General features: G+C 41.0%; 5 protein-coding genes and 1 long non-coding RNA gene across 8 annotated transcripts in view; 4 read left to right on the top strand and 2 right to left on the bottom strand.

Moving 5' to 3' along the window:
- Positions 1-4,569, top strand: part of LOC129181272 (polypeptide N-acetylgalactosaminyltransferase 18-like) — a 40,661-nt gene extending 36,092 nt beyond the window's left edge. The window contains exon 12 of one of the 2 annotated variants that reach the window (XR_008570408.1): positions 3,433-3,540. Coding sequence is in view for 1 of the 2 variants with exons in the window: in XM_054776238.1 (XP_054632213.1) it covers positions 3,433-3,585 (153 nt within the window). In the remaining variant the exon portion in view is untranslated. Of the gene's footprint in view, positions 1-3,432 lie in introns of both variants that reach the window. The other variant, XM_054776238.1, reaches the window with a different exon arrangement.
- On the bottom strand, positions 1,289-7,548 carry LOC129181276 (uncharacterized). Its single transcript, XR_008570409.1, has 3 exons — positions 7,274-7,548; positions 7,085-7,159; positions 1,289-3,622 (listed from the first exon to the last, which is right to left on the bottom strand). It is a non-coding gene; the product is annotated as an uncharacterized LOC129181276 (long non-coding RNA).
- LOC129181274 (protein preY, mitochondrial-like) lies at positions 7,539-10,115 on the top strand. The gene is made up of 2 exons (XM_054776241.1): positions 7,539-7,810; positions 9,971-10,115. Exons 1-2 carry the CDS (start codon positions 7,605-7,607, stop codon positions 10,113-10,115), a joined length of 351 nt encoding a protein of 116 aa, XP_054632216.1. The 5' UTR covers positions 7,539-7,604.
- A 54-nt stretch (positions 10,116-10,169) lies between these two features.
- Positions 10,170-12,000, top strand: LOC129181275 (phosphatidylinositol N-acetylglucosaminyltransferase subunit Y-like). The gene has a single exon (XM_054776242.1). It carries the CDS (start codon positions 10,170-10,172, stop codon positions 10,380-10,382), a length of 213 nt encoding a protein of 70 aa, XP_054632217.1. The 3' UTR covers positions 10,383-12,000.
- On the bottom strand, positions 11,723-15,272 carry LOC129181273 (uncharacterized). Of its 2 annotated transcripts, none has more exons than XM_054776240.1 (3): positions 14,802-14,920; positions 13,462-14,536; positions 11,723-12,357 (listed from the first exon to the last, which is right to left on the bottom strand). In XM_054776240.1, the coding sequence occupies exons 1-3, from the start codon at positions 14,813-14,815 to the stop codon at positions 12,211-12,213; spliced, it is 1,236 nt and encodes a 411-aa protein (XP_054632215.1). In that variant the 5' UTR covers positions 14,816-14,920; the 3' UTR covers positions 11,723-12,210. The 2 variants fall into 2 exon arrangements, with proteins under 2 accessions (XP_054632215.1, XP_054632214.1); XM_054776239.1 differs by lacking the exon at positions 14,802-14,920 and adding an exon at positions 14,947-15,272 and having other exon boundaries at positions 11,727-12,357.
- A 10,172-nt stretch (positions 15,273-25,444) lies between these two features.
- On the top strand, positions 25,445-27,316 carry LOC129181796 (parathyroid hormone-like). The gene is made up of 3 exons (XM_054777423.1): positions 25,445-25,840; positions 26,911-26,996; positions 27,065-27,316. The coding sequence occupies exons 1-3, from the start codon at positions 25,838-25,840 to the stop codon at positions 27,294-27,296; spliced, it is 321 nt and encodes a 106-aa protein (XP_054633398.1). The 5' UTR covers positions 25,445-25,837; the 3' UTR covers positions 27,297-27,316.
- Positions 27,317-27,899: the final 583 nt, after the last annotated feature.

The raw sequence follows: 27,899 nt of genomic DNA, 5'->3' as shown, positions 1-27,899 counted from the left end.
AGATTTGTGCCACTTTGTTGCACGGTTTTCCTATCATATCATATCACAAGCTTATTTTCGTAAAAATGGCAACTTTTTTCTTGTTAGAGTACAACTTTTTTCTCTTCCTATTTTGACTTTATTCACATTTTCCACCACCCAATTTTCCAAAAATAACTTTATTTGTTGTTTTGTTTGTTTCTCATAATTTTACAACTTTTTTTTTAAAGATTCTTTACTATTGCAACGCAACGCTACAAAAATGAGTGTTTTATTTCCTCATAATATTAAGAGTTTATTCTTGTAAAACTGTGTTGCTTTTTCCGTTAGAATGAAAAAAAAAATCATTTAATATTTTGAATTTATTCTGGTAATATTTTACAACTTTTTTTTTTCATTTCATTTGTTTTTTCCCCAACTATTTCAAATTTCTTCTTGGAATTGTTCTTGTAATATTATTATTAATAATAAATTTTCTTGTTGTATTATGATGACTTTATTCCCATAATATTTAGACTTCAGTGTCATAATACTTTTCTCCCACAACATTTTCCAAAAATTTTAATTTTATTTTGTTTTTGTTTGTATTATGACTTTTAAAAAAATGTATTTTTCATTTTTTATTTATGCTACTAAAATGAGTTTTTTTCCCTCATAATATTACAAGTTTATTCTTGTAAAATTGAGATTTTTTTTTTTCCTCATCAGATTTTCATGTAACATTTTGAATTTATTGAATTATTTCAACTTTCTTCTTGGCATTTTTTTTCTTGTAATATTATGGAAAAAAAAAACTGTGGAAAAACTGCTGATATTTTACCAGAATAAAGTCAAAATATTGAGAGAAAAAAAGTCTTAAAAAGTCTCAATTTTATGAGGATAAACTTGTCATATTTTGAGGAAAAATAATGGCATTTTTAGTGGCTCAGAGTTGACATATTAAAGAATTTTTTATATTTTTTTCCAAGTCATGATAACACAAGAAGCAAAATGGAAAGCTTGTCATTTTTGAAAAATTAGGTTGGGGGGAAAAAGGTTATATTATGAGAATAAAGTTATAATATTATGAAAAGAAATTATGAAAAAAAATTTGAAGAAAAAAACAGACAAAATGGGGGGGGAAACAGCGGTAATTTTCCCACAATAAAGTCAAAATATTAAAAGAAAAAGGTTATATTTTACAAGAATAAACCCATAATATTATAAGAGATTAAAAAAACACATTTTTGTAGCATAAAGTTGAAATAGTAAGGAAAAATTTTTTTTAAGTTGGAATAAAATGAGACACAAACAAAACAAAGTTGTCATTTTTGGGAAATTAGGTTGGGACCTATTTTTATTATTATTATTTCTGAAGAAAGTTATTGTATTATTTTTTTGGGGGGGGGGGAGCAAAGAGTGAAGTTATCAAATTGCTGGCACTCGTAACTGTCTTTGGCCCCATGGCGGGTTGTTTACCAGCCAGACTCAAATGCCAGAAAATGCACTGACAATGAGTCAGCAACGCGTCGCGTGCCGTCTTTGGCAACCATACAGCGCATTGTGCAATACTGTACACAAACCAAGGCCAAATCCGAGCAAAATTCTTGGACAAAAAACAAATGTGGGGTGAAGGAGAACCCAGGTTTGACTGTGCCACTCCCAACTTTTCTATTTCTATCGTATCTCATGGCATTTTTTACCATCAGCAGATTTTGATGACGCACTTATTTGTAAACATCCTCCGTCTCGTACACCGCCACGTTTGTTTACCTGAGCGATGACGTCGCTTCGGGAAATGAGACTGAACAGTGAGAGCTAGCTGGCGCCGTCAACTATAAATGTCATTTTTGCAAATTTACTATTCGCTTTCAAAAATCCAACAATGTAGAACATAATTACAAGCAATATATGACATATTTAAGCCAAGTTGATGAATCACGTCAGGGAGCCTTTAAGAAGAATGAGCCTCCAAAGGTGTGTTGAGGCATGGGAAAGCAGCATTTTTGGGGTAAAGTTAGGATGGGCTAAAAATAAAGTTATAAGGAATGAATGGGATAAAAAGTTATAATATTATGCAAATAAAGTCAAAATATTACAAAAGGAAAATGCATGAAACTTGTGACAATAGCGTTGCAACATTACGAGGAAAAATAATGTCATTTTAGTAGCATAAAGTTGTAATATTAAAGACATTTTTTTTGTTAAAGTCATAATATTAGGAGAAACAACACAAATAATTTGTTCAAATTAGGATGAGTAAAAAGTTATATTGTGAGGCAAATGAAGTCAAAATATTACAAAAGCAAAATGTACAAAATTCACTTTAAAAAGTAGAAATATTTGGAACATGAAGAAAAAACAGCAACAGCAAAATTGGGGGGAAAAGAGCAGTCCTTTTACAAAAATAAAGTTGAAATAGTTGAAAAATATTTTTTTTAAAGCAGCAAAAATTTAAAAAAAAAACAGCTTTATTTTCATGAGAAAATTCAAAATATTAATTGAAAAATGGCACAATTTTACATGAATAAACTTGTAATATTATCAGGAAAAATAATGTTAACAAAAAAATGTTTTTGCTAAAGTCATGATTTTTGTCAAAATAAAATAAAAAAGAAAATAAAAAAAGTCAAAATATTACAAAAGAAAAATTTACAAAAATTACTTTAAAAAGTAGAAATATTTTGGAAAATGAAGAAAAAACAGCAACAGCAAAAATGGGGGAAAAAGAGCAGTCATTTTACAAGAATAAAGTCAAAATATTAAGAGAAAAAAAAGAATAAAGTTGAATTAGCTGGAATTAAAAAAAAAAAAAAAACAGCTGTATTTTCAAACAAAACAAAAAATGTTAACAAAAATGTTTTGGTTAAAATCATCATTTTAGGAGATTTTGGGGGGGGAGTCAAATTTGTCAAAATAAAAAAAAAATAAAGTCAAAATATTACTAAAGAAAAAGTTAGGAAAATTACTGTAAAAAGTAGAAATATTTTGGAAAATGGAGAAAAAAAAACAGCAAAAATGGGCGATTTTCCAAGAATAACGTCAAAATATTAGCAGAAAAAAGTTGTACTGAATAACGTTTAATATTAAGAGAGAAACAATGTCATTTTAGTAGCATAATAATGGCATTTTTAGTGGCTCAGACTTGAAATATTAAAGAAAAAAATAAAATGAAAAAGGCTCTGGTCTCCTTCAAGGTTTGAAATTTGCAGGAGAGCACCAAAAATGGGACATTGAAAGTTTTCTTCTCCCTCGACGGTCCTGATGGCTTCCAACGTTACTGGCGTGACAAGGAGATCCCACCTGAGAGGTTTTCCACCATCATGATCCTTCAATGGAACAAGGGAGCTTAAGGTTGCGCAGGGGCGTCAAACGGCATCCGGCTATGCGGAGATGTCGCACGACTGTTTGTTACGGTGATGTGGCATTCTCATATCGGCGCTCACTCCTTCCGCGTCTCTCCCTCTGTCCCAGGATGGCTCCATCCACAACGCCGAGTCCCGGCGTTGTCTGGAGATGGTGGAAAGCGGTCAGCCAGAGTTGCAGGTGAGTTCCCAGCTGGCCGTTCGAGACTGCAGCGGGCAAAAGTGGACCATCACCAACGTCCTTAGCGTCCTGCCCCAGTGAACACCTTTGCTGTGATGGAGGACCACAATCTCAGACGCTGCAAAGCAAAAAAAGTATAACATCATGGGAATAAAGTCACCATTAGGTGAAGAAAATCTACAAGAAGAAAGATGAAATAGTTGGAAAATTTAAAAAAAAGAGAAACAGCAGGAATGAGGAAAAAGAACTGCTGTAATTTTAGAAGAAAAGAGTCCAAATATTAAGGGAAAAAAGTTGCATTCTCATACAAAATAAGTTGCAAATTTACAAGAATGAACTGGTCACATGATGAGGAAAAGAAATGTCATTTTACTCGCATAGAGTGAAGTATTTCTTTTTTGAAGTTGTGATGTTCTGAAAAACAAACAAGGTTGTCACTCCAGGTCCAAATATTCAAGAAAAAAATCTCACGGGAAAAAGTTGTCATTTTATTTTATTTATATTTATTTTATTTATTTATTAAATTGTAATTATTATTATTAATATTCATCATGAGATACAAACAAAACAAAATAAATGAGGAATAAAGAAAATTGTCAGTGAAAAAATACTCATGTTTAAACAAATTGTACTTGTTATTGGCCTAAATTAGGCATTTTCAAGCATAAAAATGGCCAAATAAACCATTGCAATTGTGGATGTAGTGTTCTACATAGGCCACTAGGTGTCAGTAGTAATTGTTCAGCGAGACAAGTGCCACATGTGACCACCAGAACAGGTTTAAATGATCCCACAACAGGCACACTAATAACATCTTCTGTCGGGACAATCGCCCACCACAAGCTGAAACTCAACTCTGAACCTCCGACGTCACTTCCTGTCCGCCACACATCTGTCCCCTTGGGAACAGCCGATATGAATAAAATGCTTTTACACCGATATGAGAAGGCTGACATGCGCTTTTTTCTTGAAACATGTAGAAAGCCCCGTCCACACGGGAACATTCTTGGGATTTTTTTCAAAAGTGGCGTCCACACTGTTAGGATGAGTAAACCGTCGCCTCCAGATGCACAAGGTACACAAGGCACGCCTACGTGTGGCGGCGTGACCGGACACGCATAGAGCGGGGGTGTCCAAGCTTTTTCCAGCGAGGGCCACAGCGTGAATAATGAAAGGATGCGAGGGCCACGTTGATATTTTGGAAAGCAGCACGTAGAGATATGCTAAGGGGCTCAAAATACAGAACAAGGAAAACTAAATAAACATGTACTGTTTGTAAAATTAGGTGGGGAAAAGTTAGAATACTATGGGAAAAGAAAATGTATAAAGATTATTTTAGAAGAAAGTAAGGGCCCTGTCTTTTTTCTTTTTTTTTCCAAAATGGCGCCGTGTGAGTGGCTGCCGGTTACAGCAGCTCTGTACTTTTCTTGCACCTTTTAGTGTTTTTATAGTATATTAGTCTTCTTCTTACTTTTTCTTTTGGTCGCATTTGGTCGAGTGTGCAGTTATGGAGGTTGATATTGTTACTTTTCTAGTCTGCGCCTTGATGCTCTTTGAACTTTTCAGTTCAACTGTGGGAAACCTCTTCAACCACGGCTCCCCATTCAACCAAGGCTCCATTGTTTACACCTGGGATCAGCTGTTAGCCCTGTGCCGCACACCCCCTCTCTGCGCGGAGAGGCCAGAGATCCCCAAGGAGCTGCGTAGGAGCAGAAGAGGATCAGGTTGGGAGTGAAGTGCAAGAAGCGGAAAAGACGGTACAAGCCATGTCTACTGTCTGTCATCATGGGGAACGTAAGATCTCTCCCCAACAAGATGGAAGAGCTAACGGCGCTGACCCGACTGCAGAGGGAGTACCGGGAATGCAGCCTCATGTGCTTCACGGAGACGTGGCTGAGTGAGCTTTCTCCGGATTCACACGTCACACTGGACGGATTCCAGCTGGTACGAGCGGACAGGAATGAAACGGAGAGCGGTAAGAAGAAGGGAGGGGGAATCGCTGTGTTTGTGAATGATAGATGGTGCCACCCGGGACACATCTGTGTGAAGGAGCAACTGTGCACCAGAGACGTGGAACTGTTAGCGGTTAGCATGCGGCCATACTACCTTCCGAGGGAGTTTTCACATGTTATTGCTATGACTGTGTACACCCCCCCCCTCAGCGGTCGCTGCTGCAGCTATAGAGCAGATCCACACCATCGTCTCTCAACTTCAGAACCAGCACCCCCAATCCCTCCTCCTCATCTCCGGTGACTTCAATCATGCTTCCCTGTCCTCTGCTCTTCCCACCTTCACCCAGTATGTCAAATGCCACACTAGAGACAGTAAAACTTTGGACCTCCTGTATGCAAACATCAAGGATGCATACACCTCATCCCCTCTCCCCCCGCTGGGTCGTTCTGATCACAACCTCGTTCATCTCGTCACAGACTACACTCCAGTAGTGAATAGACAACCCCCTGTGAAGAGGCCTGTGAAGCAGTGGTCTGAGGAGAGCAGTGCTCGGCTCAGAGACTGCTTCCAGACAACAGACTGGGAAGCGCTCTGTAGTCCCCATGGCAGTGACATTGACAGCATGACTCACTGCATCACAGACTATATCAACTTCTGTGTGGAGAACACTGTGCCCTCCAAGTTGGTGCGGTGTTTTCCCAACAACAAACCCTGGGTGACCTCCGAGATTAAGGCCCTGCTGAACAAGAAGAAGAGGGTCTTCAACTCGCGGGACAAGGAGGAGCTGTGCAGAGTCCAGAGGGAACTCCGGCACAAGATCAGGAAGGGGAAGGACTGCTACAGGAGGAAACTGAAGAAGCGGCTGGAGGAGAATAATGCCAGGGAAGTCTGGAGAGGCCTGCAGACCATGACAGGCCATGGTAAAGGAGTGGGGAGAGACCAAGCCAGTGGGGACAAGATCTGGGCAGATGAACTCAATCTGTTTTTCAACAGATTTGAGTCTGCCCCCCCTCCCTCCCCTACCAACTCACCACTCTTCACCCCCACATCCCCATCCCAGCCATCCTCTACCCCCCTCTCCATAACTGATGATCAGGTGAGAAGTCAGCTGAAGAAGATCAAGGCAAGGAAGGCCCCGGGACCGGACGGCATCAGCTCTAGAATCCTCAAGGACTGTGCTGACCAGCTCTGTGGAGTTCTCAGGCACTTGTTCAATCTCAGCCTGAGCCTGGAGAAAGCCCTGGCCCTGTGGAAGACCTCCTGTGTTGTCTCAATACCAAAGACACCGCGTCCCAAGGAGCCTAACCACTTCAGGCCCTCGCTGGAAAATGTTTGGACACCCCTGATTTAAGTGTACGATAAAGATGGTTTGATAAAAACAGACTATCCCTGAACCTAAGTAAAACTAAAATAATGCTCTTTGGTAAATGCAAGAAGGATACATATGTGCAAAAAGAAATTGACAGGGTGCGTGAAAATAAATGTCTCTGGGTCATAATAGATGACAATACGAACTGGAAATCGCTTGGTAAACTTTCAAACAACAAAAAATATGCATAAAGCACACAATAACCTGCTACCCAGAAACTTAAAACAATTCTTCTCAGCAAGGGAGGAGAAATATTACCTTAGGGACACACAGGAGGCGGCAAGCGATTGTGACCAGCTACACAGCTGAGCGACGCATTCACATCCAGATTGGCTGCGAGTATCAAAGTAGTTGAGAGGAGGAAAAGCGGCCGGTGTTGAGGGAGTACTCTTACTAGTATTGAAGATAAACTCACGTAAATGACCGTGTAAATGAATGTAAACTTACCCGTTATGTAACAACATTGAACATACTTCCATTTTGTTTCAATCGACATTTTATCAGCACAGCACAGCAATGCTGCCACCGCGTGGACACCTGTGGTAATGTTTAAAGTACACATGTTCACAATCATATTATATTTGTCACGTTAACAACGTGGATATTTTTAAAAACGTGTAAATACAATCCGTGCAGCAGAACGTCATCGAGACCGTCTAAGTATTCAAACAATTAGACGGAAGAATAAAACGGGGGGACACCGGAAGCGGACGTATATTGAAGTAGCGCACCTCCGGTTTCGATCTTTCTCTACCAACCTTGTCCATCAGTTTTTGTCATGTTGCGGAATGTTTTGGTCAGGTTCGTGACTGAATCTGTGCTTGTTGATGGCTTCGTGCGACGCACGGCTTCCGTACGATCTCATTTACCTAATATTATTACGCCAGCGAGGACTCTGACGGACTTCAAGGACGACACGCAGAAGACTTTTGACTCTTCATTGCTGGACTTTCTGGTATGTCCGCTGTCCAAGAAGACGCTCAGGTACGACGCACTTCCGATCATGGCTTGCTTAGGCATCTTCAGCATTAGCGCATCACTTAAAGCAAAGTTGTAGTGATATAAAGTCATATTGCAACTATAGGAGCAAACTTTCAATGACTTTTGTCTTTTGAAAATAAAATGATAACATCCGGTCCTAGCTGGGGTTGCTGGAAGCATCTCTCTTTTGAGTGCTGGTACTCGAAAGGAAATACATTGAGTAGCTATACGTCGGATTCTTTCGCTTGTTTGCTCTGTCTGTAAACATTGTCATTTCAGAAACTCAACGAATGTGCCTGCTCTTAATTTGAAGGGCCATCGCAAAACACTAGCCGACGTTGACGCAGCAGCATTTTAATCGCTGTGTGGACTTTACACGCCTTTAATGTCATAGAATCTCATCTAATTCCTGATAAAAGTATCACTGTTGAGGTTTAACAGGTGATAGCGGCCGCTGATTGAGAAATGATGTCGTTAAGGTAACAACTTCCTGGTTTGTGATATGCGGCGGAAGTCTGTCACCAACTTTTGGGTTCGTAATAAGTTGCCAAAATGTTGCGTTCTTTCTCCCTGGCTTTTGGAAGCCTGTTTCCGCCACTAAAATAAAAATATATATCCCAATGGTAAATCATAATTACGACTTAAAAAGTCGAATTTAGGGCACACAAACTACGCATGTGCTGAGTGCCACGTGACGAAGGCTGGGGTGAAGGTGGCGGCACAGGCGCAGTTTGTATCTCATCACCTTTTTTCTTATGTGTTTGTGTACATGGAACCGAGGCAAATTCCTTGTTTGTGTAAGCATACTTGGCCAACAAAGATGATCATGGGGTTTGATCTCATAAGTATGACGTTCTTCTTTCATAATAATGATTTAATAATCTGTGTTTTAATCTCATAATTTGGATTTTTTTTAATCTCACTTTTATCATAATTTGTACCTTTTCTGTCATAATTTTGACTATCAACATAAGTACGACTTTCTACACTCATAATTATGATTTATCTCATAATTTCAATGTTCAATTGCATATTTTTTATTTTGTCATAATTTCTTACTTTATCTCATAATTATGGTTTTCTATCTCATAAGCATGACTTTCTTCTCTCATAATTATGACTTATCTCATAATTTTAACTTTAATTTCATAATTATCACTTTTTATCTAAGTTTCGACTTATCTCGTGATTTTGACTCATCTCAAGATTTACTGATAATTTAGACTTTTTATCTTGGAAGTATGATTATTTTCTCATAGTTACGATTTATCTCATAATTTCAAGGTTTTATCTCATAATTTGGACCTTTTCTGACATAATTTTGACTTTCTCATAAGAATGATTTTTCTCTCATAATTCAGATTTATCTCATAATTTCAACTATTTATCTCATAATTTTGACTTTTGTCTCATAAGTATGACTTTCTTCACTCTTAATTATGATTATAAAATTATAATTTATAATTATTAAATTATGAGTATAATTTCAATTTATGTAAATTGAAATTATGAGTCGGGTTCATTGGAGACTCTAAATGGTCCATAGGTATGAATGTGAGTGTTTGTCTATATGTGCCCTGCCATTGGCTGGACACCAGTCCAGGGTGTACCCTGTCGCCCAAAGTCAGATGGGATAGGCTCCAGCATGACCACACGACCCTAATGTGGATAAGCGGCATAGAAAAAATTGACTTTTTATCTCATGAATAGGACTTTCTCTCATCTCATAATTGTGAGTTTTTATGTCATAATTTTGACTTTTATCTCGTTATTTAGACTTTTTATCTCACAACTACGCCTTACCATCGGGATTTAATTTTTTCTTTTGGTGGTGGCTTCCATACAATCTCGCACAAAGTTGTTGCTTTTTTTTTTTTACCCATAAAAATGACGTTCCTCCCCTGTCTGCTGGGGGCTCCGTATTATTGTGTTGCATGCAGATTGTTAATGTCAGCTGGTGCAGTTGCGTACTAACACTTGTTCACCCTGAGAACGCTATACTTTGTAAAGTGTCCTTTTTATTTATTTTTATTTTTTTTTTTGCTTTTTTCGTCCCACATGAGAAGAGTAAAGCCGCCACCGTGTGTTGTTCAGTGACCATGTGTTGTACGGACGTGTCTCCGCCTCATGCTTGTGCTTCTCTAAATGCCATCCTCCCTTCAGGTTTGACCCAAAGACCAACGAGCTGATCAATGAAGAGCTGGGCATCGCGTACCCCATCATCCATGGCATCCCCAACATGATCCCCCAGGAAGCCAGACTCTTACCCAAGACAACAACTGCAGAGGGACAGCATATTCCATCTTGAAGGCCTAACAACGCTCATCCGGTCCATCTTGGTAGATCCATCAAGTCAGCAAGCATGTTCTCCCTGTCTGTGATGGTCGGACTGGTCCCCGTAGTGTCTCTCTTTGGTTTGTTCTACTCGGCTGCAGTGGATGAGAACTTCCCTCTGGGCTGCACCAGCGCGAACAACGTGTGCTTTTACAGCCTCCTGCTGCCCGTCACCATCCCTGTCTATGTCTTCTTCCACCTCTGGAGCTGGATGGGAATCAAGCTCTTCAGGCACAATTAATATGAAGCAAAAGAATAAAAACATTCACCCTCTTTTCTTTCTGCCTGCTGTGTGTGCCAATTCAAAGCTCACTTGGCTTGAATTTGTCCACCTAAAGCCGCCAGCAGCGGTCAACGGGAAAATGTCACTGGGAACCCAAAATGGCCGACTTCCTGTTTGTTTGCAAACACAGGTTCTTGAGACTTGAGACAAAAATGCGAGGAAACGTAGGTAATAGTTAGGCGTGTGAAAGAGACTGATACGACCGGATATCCACTGTTGACAAGCGTCGGTAGCCGCCTCCTTGGTCGGTCAGAATGTATCCAATCAATTCTGTTTTGGCTAGCCGTAGCAGGGGCGAGTACCTGGTTTTGAACGACTCTTTCGTGACTCTCACATCTCTGGAATAGACATACTGTAGCTCAGGGGTGACCAACACAGTGCCCGAGGGCACCAGGTAGCCCCCACGACCACATGAGGCACCTGCAGGCCTGCTTTTCATTCAGGTTTTCAGTTAATAATGTGAGAACACTAGAAAGAAAAGTATTGTGAAACATAAGATGTGAGTTGTGGATACCAGCATTTTGAATGTTTTGGTAAAACAAGCATATTTGATTTGTTTGGGTTGAAATAAGCTATGAAAATCATTTCTACAAAGATGAGTAGCTCGTGGCCATTTTCATTTTCTAAAAGTAGCTCTCACAAGGAAAAATGTTGGTGACCCCTGATGTAGCTGTTCAATGCAGCCTTTTGGTGCTCTGGCCCTAATCATATTTATTATTATATCTTTTCTTTAGATATATAATATATCTTTTTATACCTGACAATATTTTAAGCATATCTGTTTCATATAATAATTATTCATATTATTATTAGTATTATATAATGTGTATTTGCATACTTGGCTACATTTTAAGCAGCAATCTCTTTTGAACACAATTCTATAATTCACCATATTTAGATTAATGTAAGTATTATATAACTTATTTTATGCTTTCTGTTTTAACAATTATATCATTATTTATTATACTTCAATAATTATATTAAATATTAATGACTACATTATTAACTAGATTTTATATATATGTCAACATTTTTGCATCTATTTTAACATAATTATATAATTCATACGACTGATTTTCTAATATAATCTATTACTGATCTTTGTATACTTGTCAACATTTTTGTCATATCAGTTTCAACATAGTAATTATTGTAATGTATTATTCATAACATGACTTATATTTTCATGCTTGTCAACATCTGTTTTTAACACATCAATAATGATACATGAATAACTATTAATATAGTATTTCTATTTTTAATGCTTGCAAACTTTATTATTACATAATGTATAATTCATTATTTTAAGACATTTGTAAGGATTATTTTACGAATAATTATAGTTTCTACATACCGAAGTGTTTGTTTTAACATACTACTAGTTATTCTGTAATAATTCTTCATATGAATGATTTCATGATTACTACAGTGTATAATTGTGTTATTGATCTTTGTGTTGCTGCTCACATTTTAGGCTTATGGCTCTGAACATTTGGAGAAACAGAAGTTTTGTCGCACGCTGTGTGCCATGACAATAAAACATCCAAATTGAATAAAAGCACGCTGAATATCATAACATGTGCCAAAATAATTCAGTAAAGACGTCATATCCTGTCAACAAAGCAAAGACGACGTCAAGCGCCAAGGTGTGAGCTGAACGTCAACGTGTCACCATCGCCCATCCATGCGTTGGAAGTGAATGCCGTCTGTCAACGCGTGCAAGCCACCATGACTCCACTCCAGCAACATCTCGGTCCGGGTCGGAAAATGAGAAAAAAACAACTTGTCAGCGTCCTTTCTTGCCTTTCTTGTCTCGCTGGCTGGCTCTGCCGTCCGTAAGTTTCACGAGCGGTGACTCGGGTCGGGGTGAACATCCGTACCCTTTGGTCTTGAAGAAAAATGACTCGTTCAGTCTCATCTGCACGGGTCTCACCTGCAGGATAAATGCAAAGTCACTTGGTGTAATATATGTACAGTATATGTCATGCTACACAGTCATGCGGCGCAATACAGTGTACACTGTACAGCAGGGGTCGGGAACCTTTTTGGATAAGAGAGCCATGAAAGCCGCATTTTTTAAAACGTATTTTCGTGAGAGCCACATCATATTTTGCAACACTGAATACAACTAAATGTGTGCATTTTTAAGCAAGACCAACAATTTTAGAATACAATAAGTCGTTGAATTGATTCTTTTTGATAACACAATGCAACTTCCGGTGACGTATGGTTTTACATCGTACTCCGTATCGGTCTTTTAGTTGTCCCTCCTTTATGGCAGTTCCATCTTTCTGTGTACTAAATATGTATTGTGTACAATAGTCACCTTTACACTCCTATTACCCAATCTATTAGACATAATAAGAGAAATATATATATATATATATATATATATATATATATATATATATATATATATATATATATATATATATATATAAATAAGACATACTGTACAATATAAGACATAAGACAGAGTACACCTGTTTACACCTTCTAAATTCTTTTTTTTTAACATTACAGCCTTCTAGACATGAAATAACACCCCTAGTCACCTTTACACTCCTATTACCCAATATAGTAGACATCATATAAGAAAATACAACATAGTAAACCTGTTTACCACCTTCTAAATGTTTTTTTAGCATTATTAGAGCCCTCTAGAAATGAAATAACACCACTATAGTCACATTTACGCTCCTATTACCTCATAAAGTAGACATAATAAAAAGAAAATAAGATATAGTAAACCTGTTTACACCTTCTAAATATGGTTTTTAACATGATTCGAGTCCTCTAGACATGAAATAACACCCCTATAGTCACCTTTACACCCATATTGCCCAACATAGTAGTCATAATAAGAGAAAATAAGACATATCCGTGTTATGATGCCGGCGTGGAACTGCGACTTGTACATCGGTGTGCATATGTACAAATATAAAAAAAAAAATCCTATTTAAATTTACTGGGCGTGGCTTATATATCACTCTCTGGAAAACAAGGTAGCTCAATTTTTTGACAGTATTTGCATCACCTGGTTAAGGTCCACCTTTGTGCTGCGGCAGGGCGCCGGGTTGCAGTCGCTGGAGGTAGACTTGCTCTCTGACTCAGACGGAGGACTCGGCATGGTGTCGCCTTTTCCTCTTTTTTCCTCTCCAGCAGCTTCTGTCTTCACTTCCAGGTCTTTCCTTGAAGGTGCACGCTCCTCTCCAGGTCCAGGTGATGGCGTGTCCTCCTCGGTGGCATCACTTCTTGCCAAACAGCCACCGAGGCCTCTCCTGGCTCGATGCGGCAAGCTGAGGTCAAGAGGCTTGACGTCTTCCGGGCCGGCCGGTCTGGTCCTGTGGGAGAAGCAGGCGTAGGAGGACAGTGGAGGAGCGGTGAAGAAGTTCTGCGTCTGCGTGGACGTGCTTGCTGTTTCTTTGAGGGACGTCTGCCAGGCATTCGCACACTTGGAGTGCTCGGCCACCCGTGGGGACGCATCTGCTACCTCACCGGAACGTGAGGCGAGACTTGCGTGGAAGTCTCCGTCTGTGCGAAAGGAACAATTCCTGTTTTGTGCTCCCGCCTTCCCTTTCTTCGGAGGCCACTTCTTCTTCCTGGGATTCAGAGAGTGCCGCCATGTTTCTGCGTGCTGTGTCGTCATAGCCGGTGTGGACGTGTCCTCGGAGTCGGAGGGGGAGGCTCTGAATATCTTCTGGGTGATGAACAAGTCCTGGCTGTTGATGTCCTCCCATTGAGAGTCGTCTTCTTGCAATGGACGCTGATGGTGCAGGCTGTCATTCACCTTTGGGCTGAAAGACGCAAAGTCTGGGTCTTTAACGAGGATGTAGCTGGATGATAAATCAAAGCCCACTTTCCTTTTTCTTTGGCTTGTGTGGTGGGTGTCTCCAATCAGTGTGTTGAAATCAACACACTTCTTCTTCTTCTTCTTCTTTCTCTGCTTGGTGTCCTTTTTCTCTTCCTTCTCGCCACGATGTTCTGCCTTTGCCGGGATGCTGCCTTTGCTTTTTGGTGCGTTTTTGCTCTTCTTTGACTCCTTTTTCCTCTTCCTTTTCCCAGGTGAGGTTGAGGATTCCCACCAGATGTCCTCCTCTGGCCCCATACGCCTGTCAATTAGGAAAAACACATTTCAAAAACTAGTTCAACAAATACAGTATGTTTTTTTTCCAACGGGTAAATCTTCCCATGCACTGCTAAAATGGATTATTAGTGGGAAAATAAGGCGAAAATACAGATTTTCATATCTAACCACTGATTTATGATAATAATATGGCAATATCATGTCTATATGTTACATTGTTGGGACTGCTGTATAAAGAGTTGCTTGGCTAATGGGAACGTAAAACGAACACACTGAACACATTTCCTTACCTTTTCGGCGTCATTTTGCTGAGAGGCACGACATGTTGGCATGTTACACATTTCAAAAGTATTTCAACAAATACAGTAGTTTTTTTTTCAACTGGTATAAAGAGTTGCTAGGCAAATAGGAACGTAATTGAACACATTTCCGTACCTTTTCGACGTCATTTTGCTTGAAAGTCACTACATGTTAGCATGTTCACCCCGTGTGAACATGCTGAAAGATTTTTTTAAAGAAGTTAAACGACGTCAAAAATTCCCCCCGCCCCTCCAAAAAAACGGAATGAAACGAAGTGAGAGATGAGCAAAAAGCAGAGTTCTCTACATCAAAAAGGAGCCGCCGCCTGCACGTTGCATTCAGAAACATCGCGTCATTTCCGTAAGATTTCTCGAGGAGTTCGAGGAGCTATTCAAAATAGACCAAACATCGATGGGGGTGCGATTACAAGAAACGGGGGAAAGTATTAAAAACTGCCTGAAATGTTTGGGTTCAACTGCAGAAGAAATGAGAAGACCAGGAGCACTTCAGGTACCTTTCAGTGACTGTTTACACACAATGGAAAAAGTCATTATATAAAGAATATTATCAGATATACAATGTTAATAATTCAAAATACATATTTTCGCATGTATTTGTATTTATATGTTTACATATATATTTTTAATTTTGCATTAGTTTGTACATAATATATATATATATATATATATATATATATATATATATGTATGTATGTAAAATTACAATATATTTTTATATAATGTAAAGTACATATTATATAAATATGTATACAGTAATCCCTTCAGACTTCAAGTTTCGTGGCTTCACTCTGCCACGTTTTTTTTTTTAAATATATGAATTAATAAATCATGTTGTTTTGTGTTTGAATACGGCCTATTATTATTTAAGACAAAATGTATATTGACACAAATGTGATGTTTTTTTGCCGAAATGGAGACTTTTCAAAATGTCTAAATGAACTAGAATACAAGTAAGCCATTCAGAAGAGGTTGCGATGATATGTAGTGTTGTACACCGGTCACTAGGTGTCAGTAATGTTACTGTACTGTAACACAAACACCAGACTTGATGGACGGAACATCCATTCATGCATCCATTTTCCTCCGCTTATCGGGGTCCGGGTCGCAGGGGCAGCAGTCTCAGGAGGGAAGCCCAGACTTCCCGGTCCCCGACTACCTCCTCCAGCTCCACCGGGAGGACACCAAGGCGTTCCCAGGCCAGCTGTGAGACATAATCCCTTCAGCGTGTCCTAGGTCTTCCCCAGGGCCTTTTCCCAGTTGGGCATGCCCGAAACACCTCACCAGGGAGGCGTCTGGGAGGCATCCGGACTAGATGCACGAGCCACCTCAGCTGGCTCCTCTCGATGTGAAGGAGAAGTGGCTCTACTCTGAGCTCCTCCCGGATGACCGAGCTCCTCACCCTATCTCTTCGGGTGAGCCCCGCCATCCGACGAAGAAAACTCATTTCAGCCGCTTGTATCCGCGATCTCGTTCTTTCGGTCATGACCCAAAGCTCATGACCATAGGTGAGGGTAAGAACATAGATCGAACGGTAAATTGAGAGCTTTGCCTTCCGGCTCAGCTCTCTCTTCACCACGACGGTCCGGTACAGTGACCGCATTATTGCAGAAGCTGCGCCGATCCGCCTATCGACCTCATGCTCCAACCTTCCCTCACTCGTGAACAAGACCCCATGATACTTGAACTCCTCCACCTGGGGCAGGACCTCATTCCCAACCCGGAGGGACCAATCCACCCTTTTCCGACTGAGAACCATGGCCTCGGATTTGGAGGTGCTGAGTCTCATCCCAGAAGCTTCACACTGCAAACTGTCCCAGTAAACATTGCAGGTCACAGCCCGATGAGGCCATCAGGACCACATCGTCTGCAAATAGCAGGGACGAGATCCTAACGCCACCGAACTGGACCCCCTGGACACCTTGGCTGTGCCTAGAATTTCTGTCCATGAAAATTATAAACAGAATCGGTGACAAAGGGCAGCCTTGGCGGAGGCCAACATTCACCGGAAACAGGCTTGACTTCCAGCTGGCAATGCGAACCAGGCTCCTGCTACGGTTGTACAAGGACTGAATGGCACGTAGTAGTGCGCCACCAATCCTGTGTCCTGTGTCCAATTCTGTGGGCTTTTGGGTTTCTTTCCCTACTCTCTTCTTTTGGCATTTGTTAAAAGCCCACCGTGGGTACCCACAGGTTGAGAGCGCTCTCTGAACATGTTGTGTCTCCTTTTTCTTTCCCTCAGCACTAGTTGGTATTTGTTCCGCTCTATGTTGGAGGAGTAAAGGAAGCTATTTTTGTCAAACAACAGAACCCATCATTGAATCGGAATGGTGGTTTGAGGTTTAATTTGGACCCTGTGTTCAGCAGGTTACTGAGACCAAAACCCACAGCTCTTAGTCTTGCAAATGAGGTGAAGGCAGGGCCGAGCCAGAACAATAGATGCTAACAAGCCAGTATCAGAGTCGTTCATACCCTATTCAGGGAGCGACACTTCCCTTTTATCGGAGGTGTTAATAACAGGATAGGATTATACCACTACTCCGCCCAGGCTTAGTGTAACGAACCAATAGGAGGAGGGTGTTGGCACACCAATTCCGCCCACTCTTACTGTATTTAAGGCCTAGGCTACCAGCACTTATTAGTTCGCTGACGAAGCTCTTCGGATGAGGAGCGAAACGTCCGACACATTCTTCACAGAAGTACAGATGACGTCTCAAGAAGCCTTTTCCTCGATGGACAACTCCTGTACGACTGAGAGCCTACACAGACGCATTGCTACCAACTTTGGGAGAGACATCCTTCTGCTGGTACGTAGCTTAGAAAAGGCCACTCTTAAATTAGCAGATTTAAGGAACCACCTCAGATTCAATCTTAGATGCAGGCAGAGTAGGTTAATCCCCAAATGCATGAGGCAAGCGTCCCTTGAGCAAGTACACTTGGCAAGGAAAATGCAACTAAACTACATCAGAAAAATACAGAATTTGAGAATTAGGAGACTTAACATAGAGATAAAAAATAAACAGTCTGAAGTAGAAACCTTCTATCAGAGATTGCAAACCAAGCTTACGCACGAAACCTATCAGGAGGTTTGTGAATTTACCAAATCAGGTTATATGAAGCACCATAGCAAAACCAAAGAAAGGCATAAGGGAAAATTCCAGAAACTTCTATTGGAAAATCGACCACAGCTTGTCGTAAACACTAAGGATGGGGGGAATCAGACCCATACTAAAGAAAATTGGATCAAAAATCTGTCAGACAGAAGCCTCTCGGAGACAGAGAAGGCAGTATTAACCAAGGGTCTCAACTTCTCAGTGACTCCTAAAACGATACCCACAGTAGACTATATCACAGCAGCTGAATCGGCCATCAGGAACAATAACCTTTCTAGAACAGAGGCAGGGGACCTTCGTCTGAGAATATCGGCCCTTCTCAGTAGTGCCAAACCACCACCGTCCAATATCACGTTAGGTGAGAGGAAAGCATTAGCGGCTCTGCAGAAAGATGAGAGCATCACCATCTTACCAGCTGATAAGGGCAGATGCACAGTGGTTCTCAACACATTGGACTATGAAGAAAAAATAACAAGTCTAATTAGTGATGCCAACACATATGAGCAACTTAAAAGGGACCCATCCAGTAGGTATAAGAAAGAAATCATACACTGTCTCCAAAAGTTAGAGAAGGAAGAACTAATTGACAGACAGATGTATCATAGGTTATACCCTGGGGAGGCTACACCATGTATCTATGGCCTTCCAAAAATCCACAAGGAAGGGTTTCCCCTCAGACCCATTGTCTGTAGCATTGACTCTACCACGTACAATGTAGCGAAATATGTAAAAACAGTCTTATCCCCATTGGTAGGCAACACTGATCATCATATAGAGAACACAAAAGGGTTTGTGGCGAGCATCAAAGACCTCAGATTGGAGCCAGAGGAAACTTTGGTGTCTTATGATGTGACTTCACTTTTCACATCTGTCCCCACCTCAGCAGCAGTCTCGGTGGTGAGGAAGAGACTGCTCGAGGACTCAACTCTGCATCGGAGAACAAAACTTAGTGCTGACCACATCTGCCAATTACTGGAAATTTGCCTTAACACCACATATTTTCAGTTTAGAGGGAAATTCTACAGACAAATTCATGGTTGTGCTATGGGCTCACCAGTCTCACCCATAGTGGCGAATCTGTACATGGAAGAGATGGAGAAACAGGCTCTCACATCCTTCTCAGGGACAAAACCAAGGCACTGGTTTAGATACGTGGATGACACCTTTGTCATAATCAAAAAACAAGAAATTCAGTCTTTCACAGATCACATCAATGCGGTGGACACCAATATCAAATTTACTCGCGAGGACACTAAAGAAAACCAACTAGCCTTCTTAGACTGCAAGGTAATTATAGGAAAGGACAGACAGCTACTTACAGAGGTCTTTAGAAAGGCCACACACACTGACCAATACCTGCTTTTTGAATCAAACCATCCACTACAACATAAACTAGGGGTTATTAGGACCCTCCAACATAGAGCGGAACAAATACCAACTAGTGCTGAGGGAAAGAAAAAGGAGACACAACATGTTCAGAGAGCGCTCTCAACCTGTGGGTACCCACGGTGGGCTTTTAACAAATGCCAAAAGAAGAGAGTAGGGAAAGAAACCCAAAAGCCCACAGAAGCAAAAAGGAGAGGAGTGGTAGTCCCTTATGTAGCGGGGGTCTCCGAAAAACTCCAGAGGATCTTATGGCAACACAAAATTCCTACCTATTTCAAACCAGTAAATACCCTGAGACAAAAATTAGTGCATCCTAAAGACAAGGCTCCAAACCAGAAACAGAGCAATGTGGTCTATTCCATCCACTGTAAAGATGAGGAATGCAAAGAGCACTACATTGGGGAAACTAAGCAAATGCTCCAAAAAAGGCTTTATCAACATCGCAGGGACAATGCTAGTGGTCCTCAATCAGCAGTACATCTACACCTGAAAGCTACCAATCACTCTTTTCAGGACAGCGAGGTAAAGATTTTGGCCAAAGAAAACAGATGGTTTGAAAGAGGAGTAAAGGAAGCTATTTTTGTCAAACAACAGAACCCATCATTGAATCGGAATGGTGGTTTGAGGTTTAATTTGGACCCTGTGTTCAGCAGGTTACTGAGACCAAAACCCACAGCTCTTAGTCTTGCAAATGAGGTGAAGGCAGGGCCGAGCCAGAACAATAGATGCTAACAAGCCAGTATCAGAGTCGTTCATACCCTATTCAGGGAGCGACACTTCCCTTTTATCGGAGGTGTTAATAACAGGATAGGATTATACCACTACTCCGCCCAGGCTTAGTGTAACGAACCAATAGGAGGAGGGTGTTGGCACACCAATTCCGCCCACTCTTACTGTATTTAAGGCCTAGGCTACCAGCACTTATTAGTTCGCTGACGAAGCTCTTCGGATGAGGAGCGAAACGTCCGACACATTCTTCACAGAAGTACAGATGACGTCTCAAGAAGCCTTTTCCTCGATGGCAGAAGTGTTGCAACAGCGCCTGTTGCTGGTGAATAGTGGCATGTGCACATTGAGGCAGGAAGTTAACTGTTAGGAATGAGCACTGGGAATGAGACATGGGAGTCACGTTTTTGCACTGTCTGGGATATTTGGTGATGTAATGTTGACTGTGTGTTTATATTTTTTCATATACAATGTCATGTGCATTTGATAGTGTTCACTAATTGGAAAGAACTAACATTCAATGTCATTGTGACGATTTTGTTTTCAATATGCTGTTTCTACTTGTTGCTACTTTGCTAATGCTAATTGCTGGGCCTCATTTAGTATTGCACACTGTGCAGCAGAAGCCATGTTGGCCACGTGAGATGTGTTCAGGGACATCATGCAAAAGAAGTAGTTGTCCTGTATTGTAAATTGGATTACAAAATATTTCATTGTATGAATATCAGCGCACCTGTGAGACAAATGATAAAATGTGAAGATAATAATGTGAAGGGGAATTAGAAAGGGTTCCCCAACCAATATACGATCCCATCACAACCATTTGAAACACTTTTTGTTTTGTAAAATGGAATCCAAATTGCTGTAGAAAGACACACTGCCATTAAAAGAAGCCCATAATCCACCTGAGTGGATGTGATGCATTCAAGCGACAGCATTGTGGAGCTGCATTCCCCCACATCAAGTTGTGGCCCGTCACACCATCCCGTTCACTTCCCCAACATCAGGGTCCTCCTTCAGGTGGCCTGTACCATCCCAGTAACATGGTGTGAATGTGAGCCAAGTGCCAGTACCTTGAAGCGTCTGAACACCTACATGAGGGCCAGTATGACGCAACAGCGGCTGACCTCGCTGGCACTTCTCCACATTCACTACAAAAAGGTTATCAACCTGGAGGAAGTTGTGGACATATTTTCCAAGAAAGATGATGCTGAATGAGCGCTAGGTAAGGCTGAAACACATTGTAGTGATTCATATAGTGTAGGCCTGTGGAAATAGCATCCACCACTGAAGCCATGGCATGCTCAGTTGCCCAGTAAACTGATGAACTTATCTAAATAGGGCAAGCTTGATGTTGGCATTTTGCCCTTAAGCTTGTCATTTGGAGGAAATTGTATTGTATTGTACTTTATTAATCCCACAGCAGGGAAATTTACTTGTTACAGCAGCAAGCAAGATACGCAAGTAAAGAATACATAGTGACTACAACATGGTTCAGGTGGTGCAGGTGTTGTAGAGCCTGACAGCGGTCGGTCCAGAGGACCGTCCAGGCCAGAGCTCGCTCTCCTGATCAGTCTATTGATCCTGCTCCTGTCCCTGTCCGTGCTGCCGCCTCTCCAGCAGCCCACAGCATAGAAGATGGCTGAGGCCACCACAGAGTCATAAAAGGTCCGTAAAAGAGTCCTGCACACACCAAAGGACCTCAGTCTCCTCAGCAGGTGGAGGCAACTTTGGCCCTTCTTGTAGAGGGCGTGGGTGTCGACGGACCAGTCCAGCTTGTTGTTAAGGTGAACACCCAGGAATTTGTAGCTGTCTACCAACTCTTATGTTTTCCTCAGGAAGTTAATGAACATCTCCTATATGTATATATAATATATATATATAAATAACATTGTTGTTATGTCTGTCCAAAATATGCATCACAAAACTGTTTTTTCGGGCTCCAAATGCAAAATTTTCCCTGCTCTGGGACACCCTCCCCCCGCTCGGTCGCTTCGCTCCCAAAAGGAAAAGGTCCATTCACTCAGATTTTTGCATCCCCCCGAAAAATATCTGGTTACGGGCCTGACACACGTACAGCAACACACACGAGCATGAGTCGTATTTATTTATTCATTTTCTCTTCTTATGGCTATTGTACAGAGTAATAGTCATGTAAACATGGCTACAGGGGTGTTATTTCATGTCTACAGTAGAGGGCAGTAATAGTGTTAAAAAGCGTATTTAGAAGGTCATAGACAGTTTTCTATGTCTACAGGGTTCTAATAATGTTTAAAACCATATAAGAAGGTTGTAAACATTTTTTCTTTGTCTTATTTTCTGTTATTATGTCTACTATATTGGTCTACTATATTGGATAATAAAACCAATATATTTGAAAAAAATAAATAATTTTTTCTTTAATATTTCAACTTTATGCCACTAAAATGATTTCATTTTTCCTCCTAATATTACAAGTTTATTCTCGTAAAATTGCAATTTTTTCTGGTTAGAATAAGAATAAGAATACGTTTTCTCTTAATATTTGATTCGCTGTGGCGAACCCTGAAGGGAAAAGCCGAAAGGAGAAGAAGAAGATTTGACTATTCTTGTCAAATTGAAACTCTTTTTTTTTCAACTTTCTTCTTGTAATTCTGTCTTTCTATAATATTTTGACTTTATTGTTGTAACATTATAACTTTTCCACAACCTAATTTTCCAAAAAATGACATCATTATTAATTGATTCCGTTCTCGTATATCTTTAAAAAATTTATTTTCTTTGATATTTCAACTTTATGCGTGTTAAACGATGTGATTTTTCCTCAAAATATTACGTTATTCTTGTAAAATTCAAACGTTTCTCACTCGATTACAACTTTTTTGTCATGTTCTGTGTGCTGCTCTGCTGCCCTCTATCTGCCAGGCGTTGCAGCACACCACCGAGCCTACCAGGAGGAGCTAATTAACACACCTGTGGGCACCTACCTACCTTCTTCAGCTGCAGTCTGACCTGTACTCATTGCCAGATTGTTGCCTGCTCTTCGCCTGCTACCTGCTCCTTCCAGCACCGTGCTTTTGCATCTAGCTACCCTTTGGTAGTTTCAGTTTTTCCCTGCTTGTTTTCCGTGCTAGCAGCGTCTTTTGTTCTTAGCCTTTTCCCCGTGATTAGGTCCGGGTAGTTTTGTATTTTTGTGATTTTTTCCACCTTGAGGTCACCCTCTGTTAATACATTTTTGTTACACGGACTGTCTCGACTCTGCAATTGGGATCCAGTACTCTTGGCTACAGCTAATCCTAACAGTACAATCTGGCCAGTCATGGATCCCGCAGAGATCGAACACTTCCGGTCCGCCCTGTCACACCAGGGGCAATTAGTTGGCAGTCATGAGCAATCGTTAAGGGAGATAATGGAGGCCATCGCTGCCTTATCCTCCAGCGTAAGCGCCATTGACCCGCGACTGGAGCGAGCGCTTCCAAAGGGACGACTGGAAGACGCCGCGCCTTCCCTTAATGTGAGCATAGCCAACCCACCACCGGCGCCAGCCCTGTCTTTCCCCCCGCACCGTGAGTCGAACATTCCTCACCTGCCACGGTTCTCGGGAGAATCAGTATCCTGTGAACAGTTTTTGCATCAATGAACTCTTGTGTTCGACCAACAGCCTAGCACTTACACTACTGACCAGTCCAAGATAGCCTTCATTATGAGCCTATTAACTGACAAAGCAGCCACATGGGCTGTAGCTGTGAGTAAGGCTAAGCCGGCCACCTGCTCTACTCTTCCAGTTTTTTTGACAGAAATGAGGGAGGGAGGTTTTTGACCACCCCATTAGGGGTAGGGAGACAGGTAGCCCCCTTCTGGACCTTAAGCAGAAGGGTCACTCAGTGGTGGCTTTATCTATAGACCTCAGGGTACTGGCAGCCGAGAGCGGCTATGGTGACGTGGCACTGCACTGGTTTTTTTGGCAAGTTTTGCACGTCCGTATCGAGGATGACCTGGCCGTAAGGGACGATACCACCTCTCTTGACCAACTTATTGACCTTGCTATTAGACTGGATAACCGCTTGAGGGAGCTAGACCAAGAACACGTAGAGGAGGATGAATGCGTTGGAGCCTCGGTGACACCCTGGTGGAGACCGGTGTCGAAACCGTGCGACATGGAGGATGGTATCACGCAGAGGTTGACCAAGGAGACACCTGCAACATCCTTCAAGGAGCCCATGCAACTGGGAGGATGGCATCTAACCTCGGCGGAGCGTTCCCAACATCGACGACTACGCCTCTGTCTTTACTGCGGGGGGGCTAACCACCTTATCATCTAGTGTCCTGATCCACTGGCTCGCCGACCTGGATCACCCTCAGACACGACCAAGGAGAAGCGGCCAGTGTCCTCTCAGGATCGACCCTCTAAAGGAGATCGATCACCGTCCCCTACTTGTATGAGAAGGAGGGGCTGGCTCACAGAACTCTAGCTACTAGCCCTCAAAGACTCCAGATCCCGGGTACAATTTCGGGGGGAGGCAGGAGTGTGTCGATAGTTGCGATGGTGGACTTTGGGGCTGATGATAGGTTTTTTGGACTCTGACTTTGTGACACATTGTTTCCCTGCCTAAGCTGCCTTCTTCCTTAGAGACTGCCCGCCTATTAGTCAAACACGTGTTTTGCTTCCACGGCATTCCCACGGATGTGCTATCAGAGGAACCCAGTTTTCATCCCGTGTATAGAGGAGATTTTGAAGGGCGTTGGGAGCAACAGCTAGCTTGTCATCTGGATACCACCCACAGTCCAACGGCCAGACAGAGCAGGCCAACCAGGACCTGGAGGCGGCGCTGTGGTGTGTCATTCATCAGCGTCCCTCCTCGTGGTCCACCCACCTCCCCTGGATGGAATACGCCCACAACTCGCTCAACTGCTCGGCTACAGGTATGTCCCCGGGGGGAAGAGGAGGTACTGGTAAGTGACGTTATGTAGGCTACTCAATTGACTACTCTGATAATCAGCTTCTACTTATTTGATTTGCGTTGTGATGATGAATAATGGCTTATTGCCCTCAAAAGAAACGTACAGTTAATTTGACGAATAGGCTACATTAAAAATAAGGAGACACGGTAAATGACCGCAAATTAATTTCTTTATGCGCCGCAGTTAATTAATGCATTGGCCTGGAACCTATTTCAAAACCATATAGAACCCCCCCCCTTTTTCCCTGCGGGTTTGAGTGTTACTACTGCCTGTGTCTCCTAGCATTTTTCCTCGCTGCTACCTTTTTTGCAGCACCTTTTAGTTCTAGTGTTTCATTGCTTGTTTTCCGTGCTAACATCGTCTTTTGTTCTTAGCCTTTTCCCTGTGACTAGGTCTGGGTGGTTTTGTGTTGTACTTTTGTATTTGTATTTTTTCCAACTTGTGGTCACCCTCTGTTCATAAATTTTTGTTACACGGACTGTCTCCAAAGCTGCAATTGGGATCAAGTACTCTTGGCTACAGCCAATCTTGGTATATCTACATCGTGATGTCACCTAAAACACAGCTGATTGACGTCAAGTGGGTGGGAAAGCTCTTTTTTTGGGATGCTGGTGCGTTGATTCCTGCTTATGTCCTCTCGTAACCACGGAGACGTGCCAGCGGTCAATGGCAGTCATAAATCCATCCGTACTGTTGTGTGGAAGGCTGAGTCACACAAAGTCATTCCTGTCCTGTGACGTCATCAACACTGATGACGACAGCTCCTCATTGGCCAGGCCCGCCACCGCCTATAAGAGACCTACAGACCGCTGCTCATAGCATCACTGATAGACGCCATCATAAATGGTACGTACAGTACGTTTAACTTGCGTCCATTTCCTTCTCTCATGCTTTTTTTTTTCCATCAGCACTTCACTTCACACTTCATTACTAGGTTATTCTTGGAAAATTGCAACTTTTTATTCTGGTTAGAATAGGACTTTTTTTTTCTTAATATTTTTACTTTATTCTTGTAAAATGACACCTATTTTGTAAATTTCTACGTTTTTTTTTATATTTCACCTTTCCTCTTGTCATTCTGACTTCATTCCCATAATATTTTGGCTTTATTGTTGTAAGATTAAGTTTTCCACAACATAATTTTCCAAAAATTACACTTTCATTCATTGTTTTCTTTCTCATTACTTTAGAAAAATATTTTTTTTTCTTTCATTCAACTTTATTCTATCAGAATGTCATTTTCATCAATATATTACAACTTTATTATTGGAAAATTGCAATTTTTTTCTCGTTAGAATAAACCTTTTTTTCCTCTTAATATTTTGACTTTATTGTTAGAATAGTTTTGGCAACATAATTTTCCAAAAATTACACTTTCATTGTTTTCTTTGTCATATTACTTTAAAAAATATTTTCTTTTTTCGTTTATTTCAACTTTATGCTACTAAAATGATGTAATTTTTCTCATAATACAAGATTCTGATCAAATTTCAGCTTTTTTCTGATTTAGAATAACTTTTTTCTGAATATTTTGACTTGTAAAATTACACCTATTTTTTTTCCATTTCTGCTCTTTTTTTTTGTAATTTTCCAACTATTTCAATTTTCTTCTATTCCCATAATATTTGGACTTTATTGCCACATTAAGTTTTCGACAACCTAATTTTCCAAAAATTACAGCTTTATTTAGTCAGTTCTTTTTCATTACTTTAAAAAATATATTGTCTTTGTTCTTTTATATTTCAGCTTTATGCTACTAATATGACATTATTTTCAGTCACAATATTACATGTTTATTCTCGTAAAACTGAGACTTTTTTTCTCAATATTTTGACTTTGTTGTGGTAAAATTACAGCTATTATTCATGATATATACTTTTTAGGAATTGTTTAACACCACCTTTGTTCTGAAACAGGCTCTGAAGTTCATCATGAGAGGTTTTTTCCTGGCTATTGTCTGCATTTGGCACGTCATCACTCTGACCGGAGGCCTCCCACTGAGGTAGAAGACGACGCTGAGACCGTGTCTTTGCAGGACGAGTGTTGAACCACGTTTTTTTGTGTCTACAGGAAGAGGACCGTGAGCGAGGTCCAGCTCATGCACGACCGTGGTGAGCTCAGACAGGTGCAGGAGCGCCGTGACTGGCTGCAGGTGAGACTGCGAGGCCTCCACACCGTGCCGGCCCAAAGCCGGTGGAGCAGGACTGGGTTCTTTCCCCAGGAACTGAGTAGCCTGACGGTGGAGCAGATCCAGGATGCCTTGAACACGTTTGACAAGCTGCTCCTCTCCAAACCCTCTTGAGTTCACCGGAGCAATTCCGTTCTTACATAGCCCAACATGGTATTTTCCATGGTTTTTGTCATTTCATTTCACTTTGTAGTTTTATTTATGAAATTGTTATTTATAACTCAAATAAGCGCATATTTGAGGAGGCACTTTAATTGTGATATGTTTTATTTATTTGTAAGGTGAAGAGTTGGACCAATGTTATTGATATTGTTGTAATTAAATGATTTCTTTATATTTAATATATACTCCCAATGTTGGTTATTTTACTTTGATGTTGTCTATATGCTCCTAAGCATGTAAATGAATGGACTAATGTTAGATTTTAAAAAAGAAAATCTGTTAAAAACAGATGACCTGAGACTAATTGTTTGCTATTCAAACCTGGTAAATACTGTATGTTAAAACCACTGATCTGTATAATATATCTGGATAGCTCATTGGCGATGACTTGTGAAGCCACACGGCCGCCATATTGCCACTCGCAAGACACACTTCTCGGACAATGACTTATGTGAGAACTTGTGAGTTGTTAAGTCTGTTGTTAGTTTGTTACCGACTCACCTACTAACCTAAATGCAAGGTTAGTCTGAAGACTAACCTTGCATTTAGTGTGTG

The sequence above is a fragment of the Dunckerocampus dactyliophorus genome, chromosome 5 (genome assembly GCF_027744805.1).
Source record: "Dunckerocampus dactyliophorus isolate RoL2022-P2 chromosome 5, RoL_Ddac_1.1, whole genome shotgun sequence".
Lineage (NCBI taxonomy): Eukaryota > Metazoa > Chordata > Actinopteri > Syngnathiformes > Syngnathidae > Dunckerocampus > Dunckerocampus dactyliophorus.
This window is presented reverse-complemented; position numbering and strand designations above follow the sequence as displayed.

Coding starts and splice junctions, on each gene's coding strand:
- LOC129181273 (XM_054776239.1), bottom strand. Junction 12,358..13,461: donor CAAAGGTGGACCTTAACCAG/GTGATGCAAATA, acceptor TTTATCCTGCAG/GTGAGACCCGTGCAGATGAG.
- LOC129181275 (XM_054776242.1), top strand. CDS start 10,170: ATGTTCTCCCTGTCTGTGATGGTCGGACTGGTCCCCGTAGTGTCTCTC.
- LOC129181274 (XM_054776241.1), top strand. CDS start 7,605: ATGTTGCGGAATGTTTTGGTCAGGTTCGTGACTGAATCTGTGCTTGTT. Junction 7,811..9,970: donor CTGTCCAAGAAGACGCTCAG/GTACGACGCACT, acceptor TCCTCCCTTCAG/GTTTGACCCAAAGACCAACG.
- LOC129181796 (XM_054777423.1), top strand. Junction 26,997..27,064: donor ACCGGAGGCCTCCCACTGAG/GTAGAAGACGAC, acceptor TTGTGTCTACAG/GAAGAGGACCGTGAGCGAGG.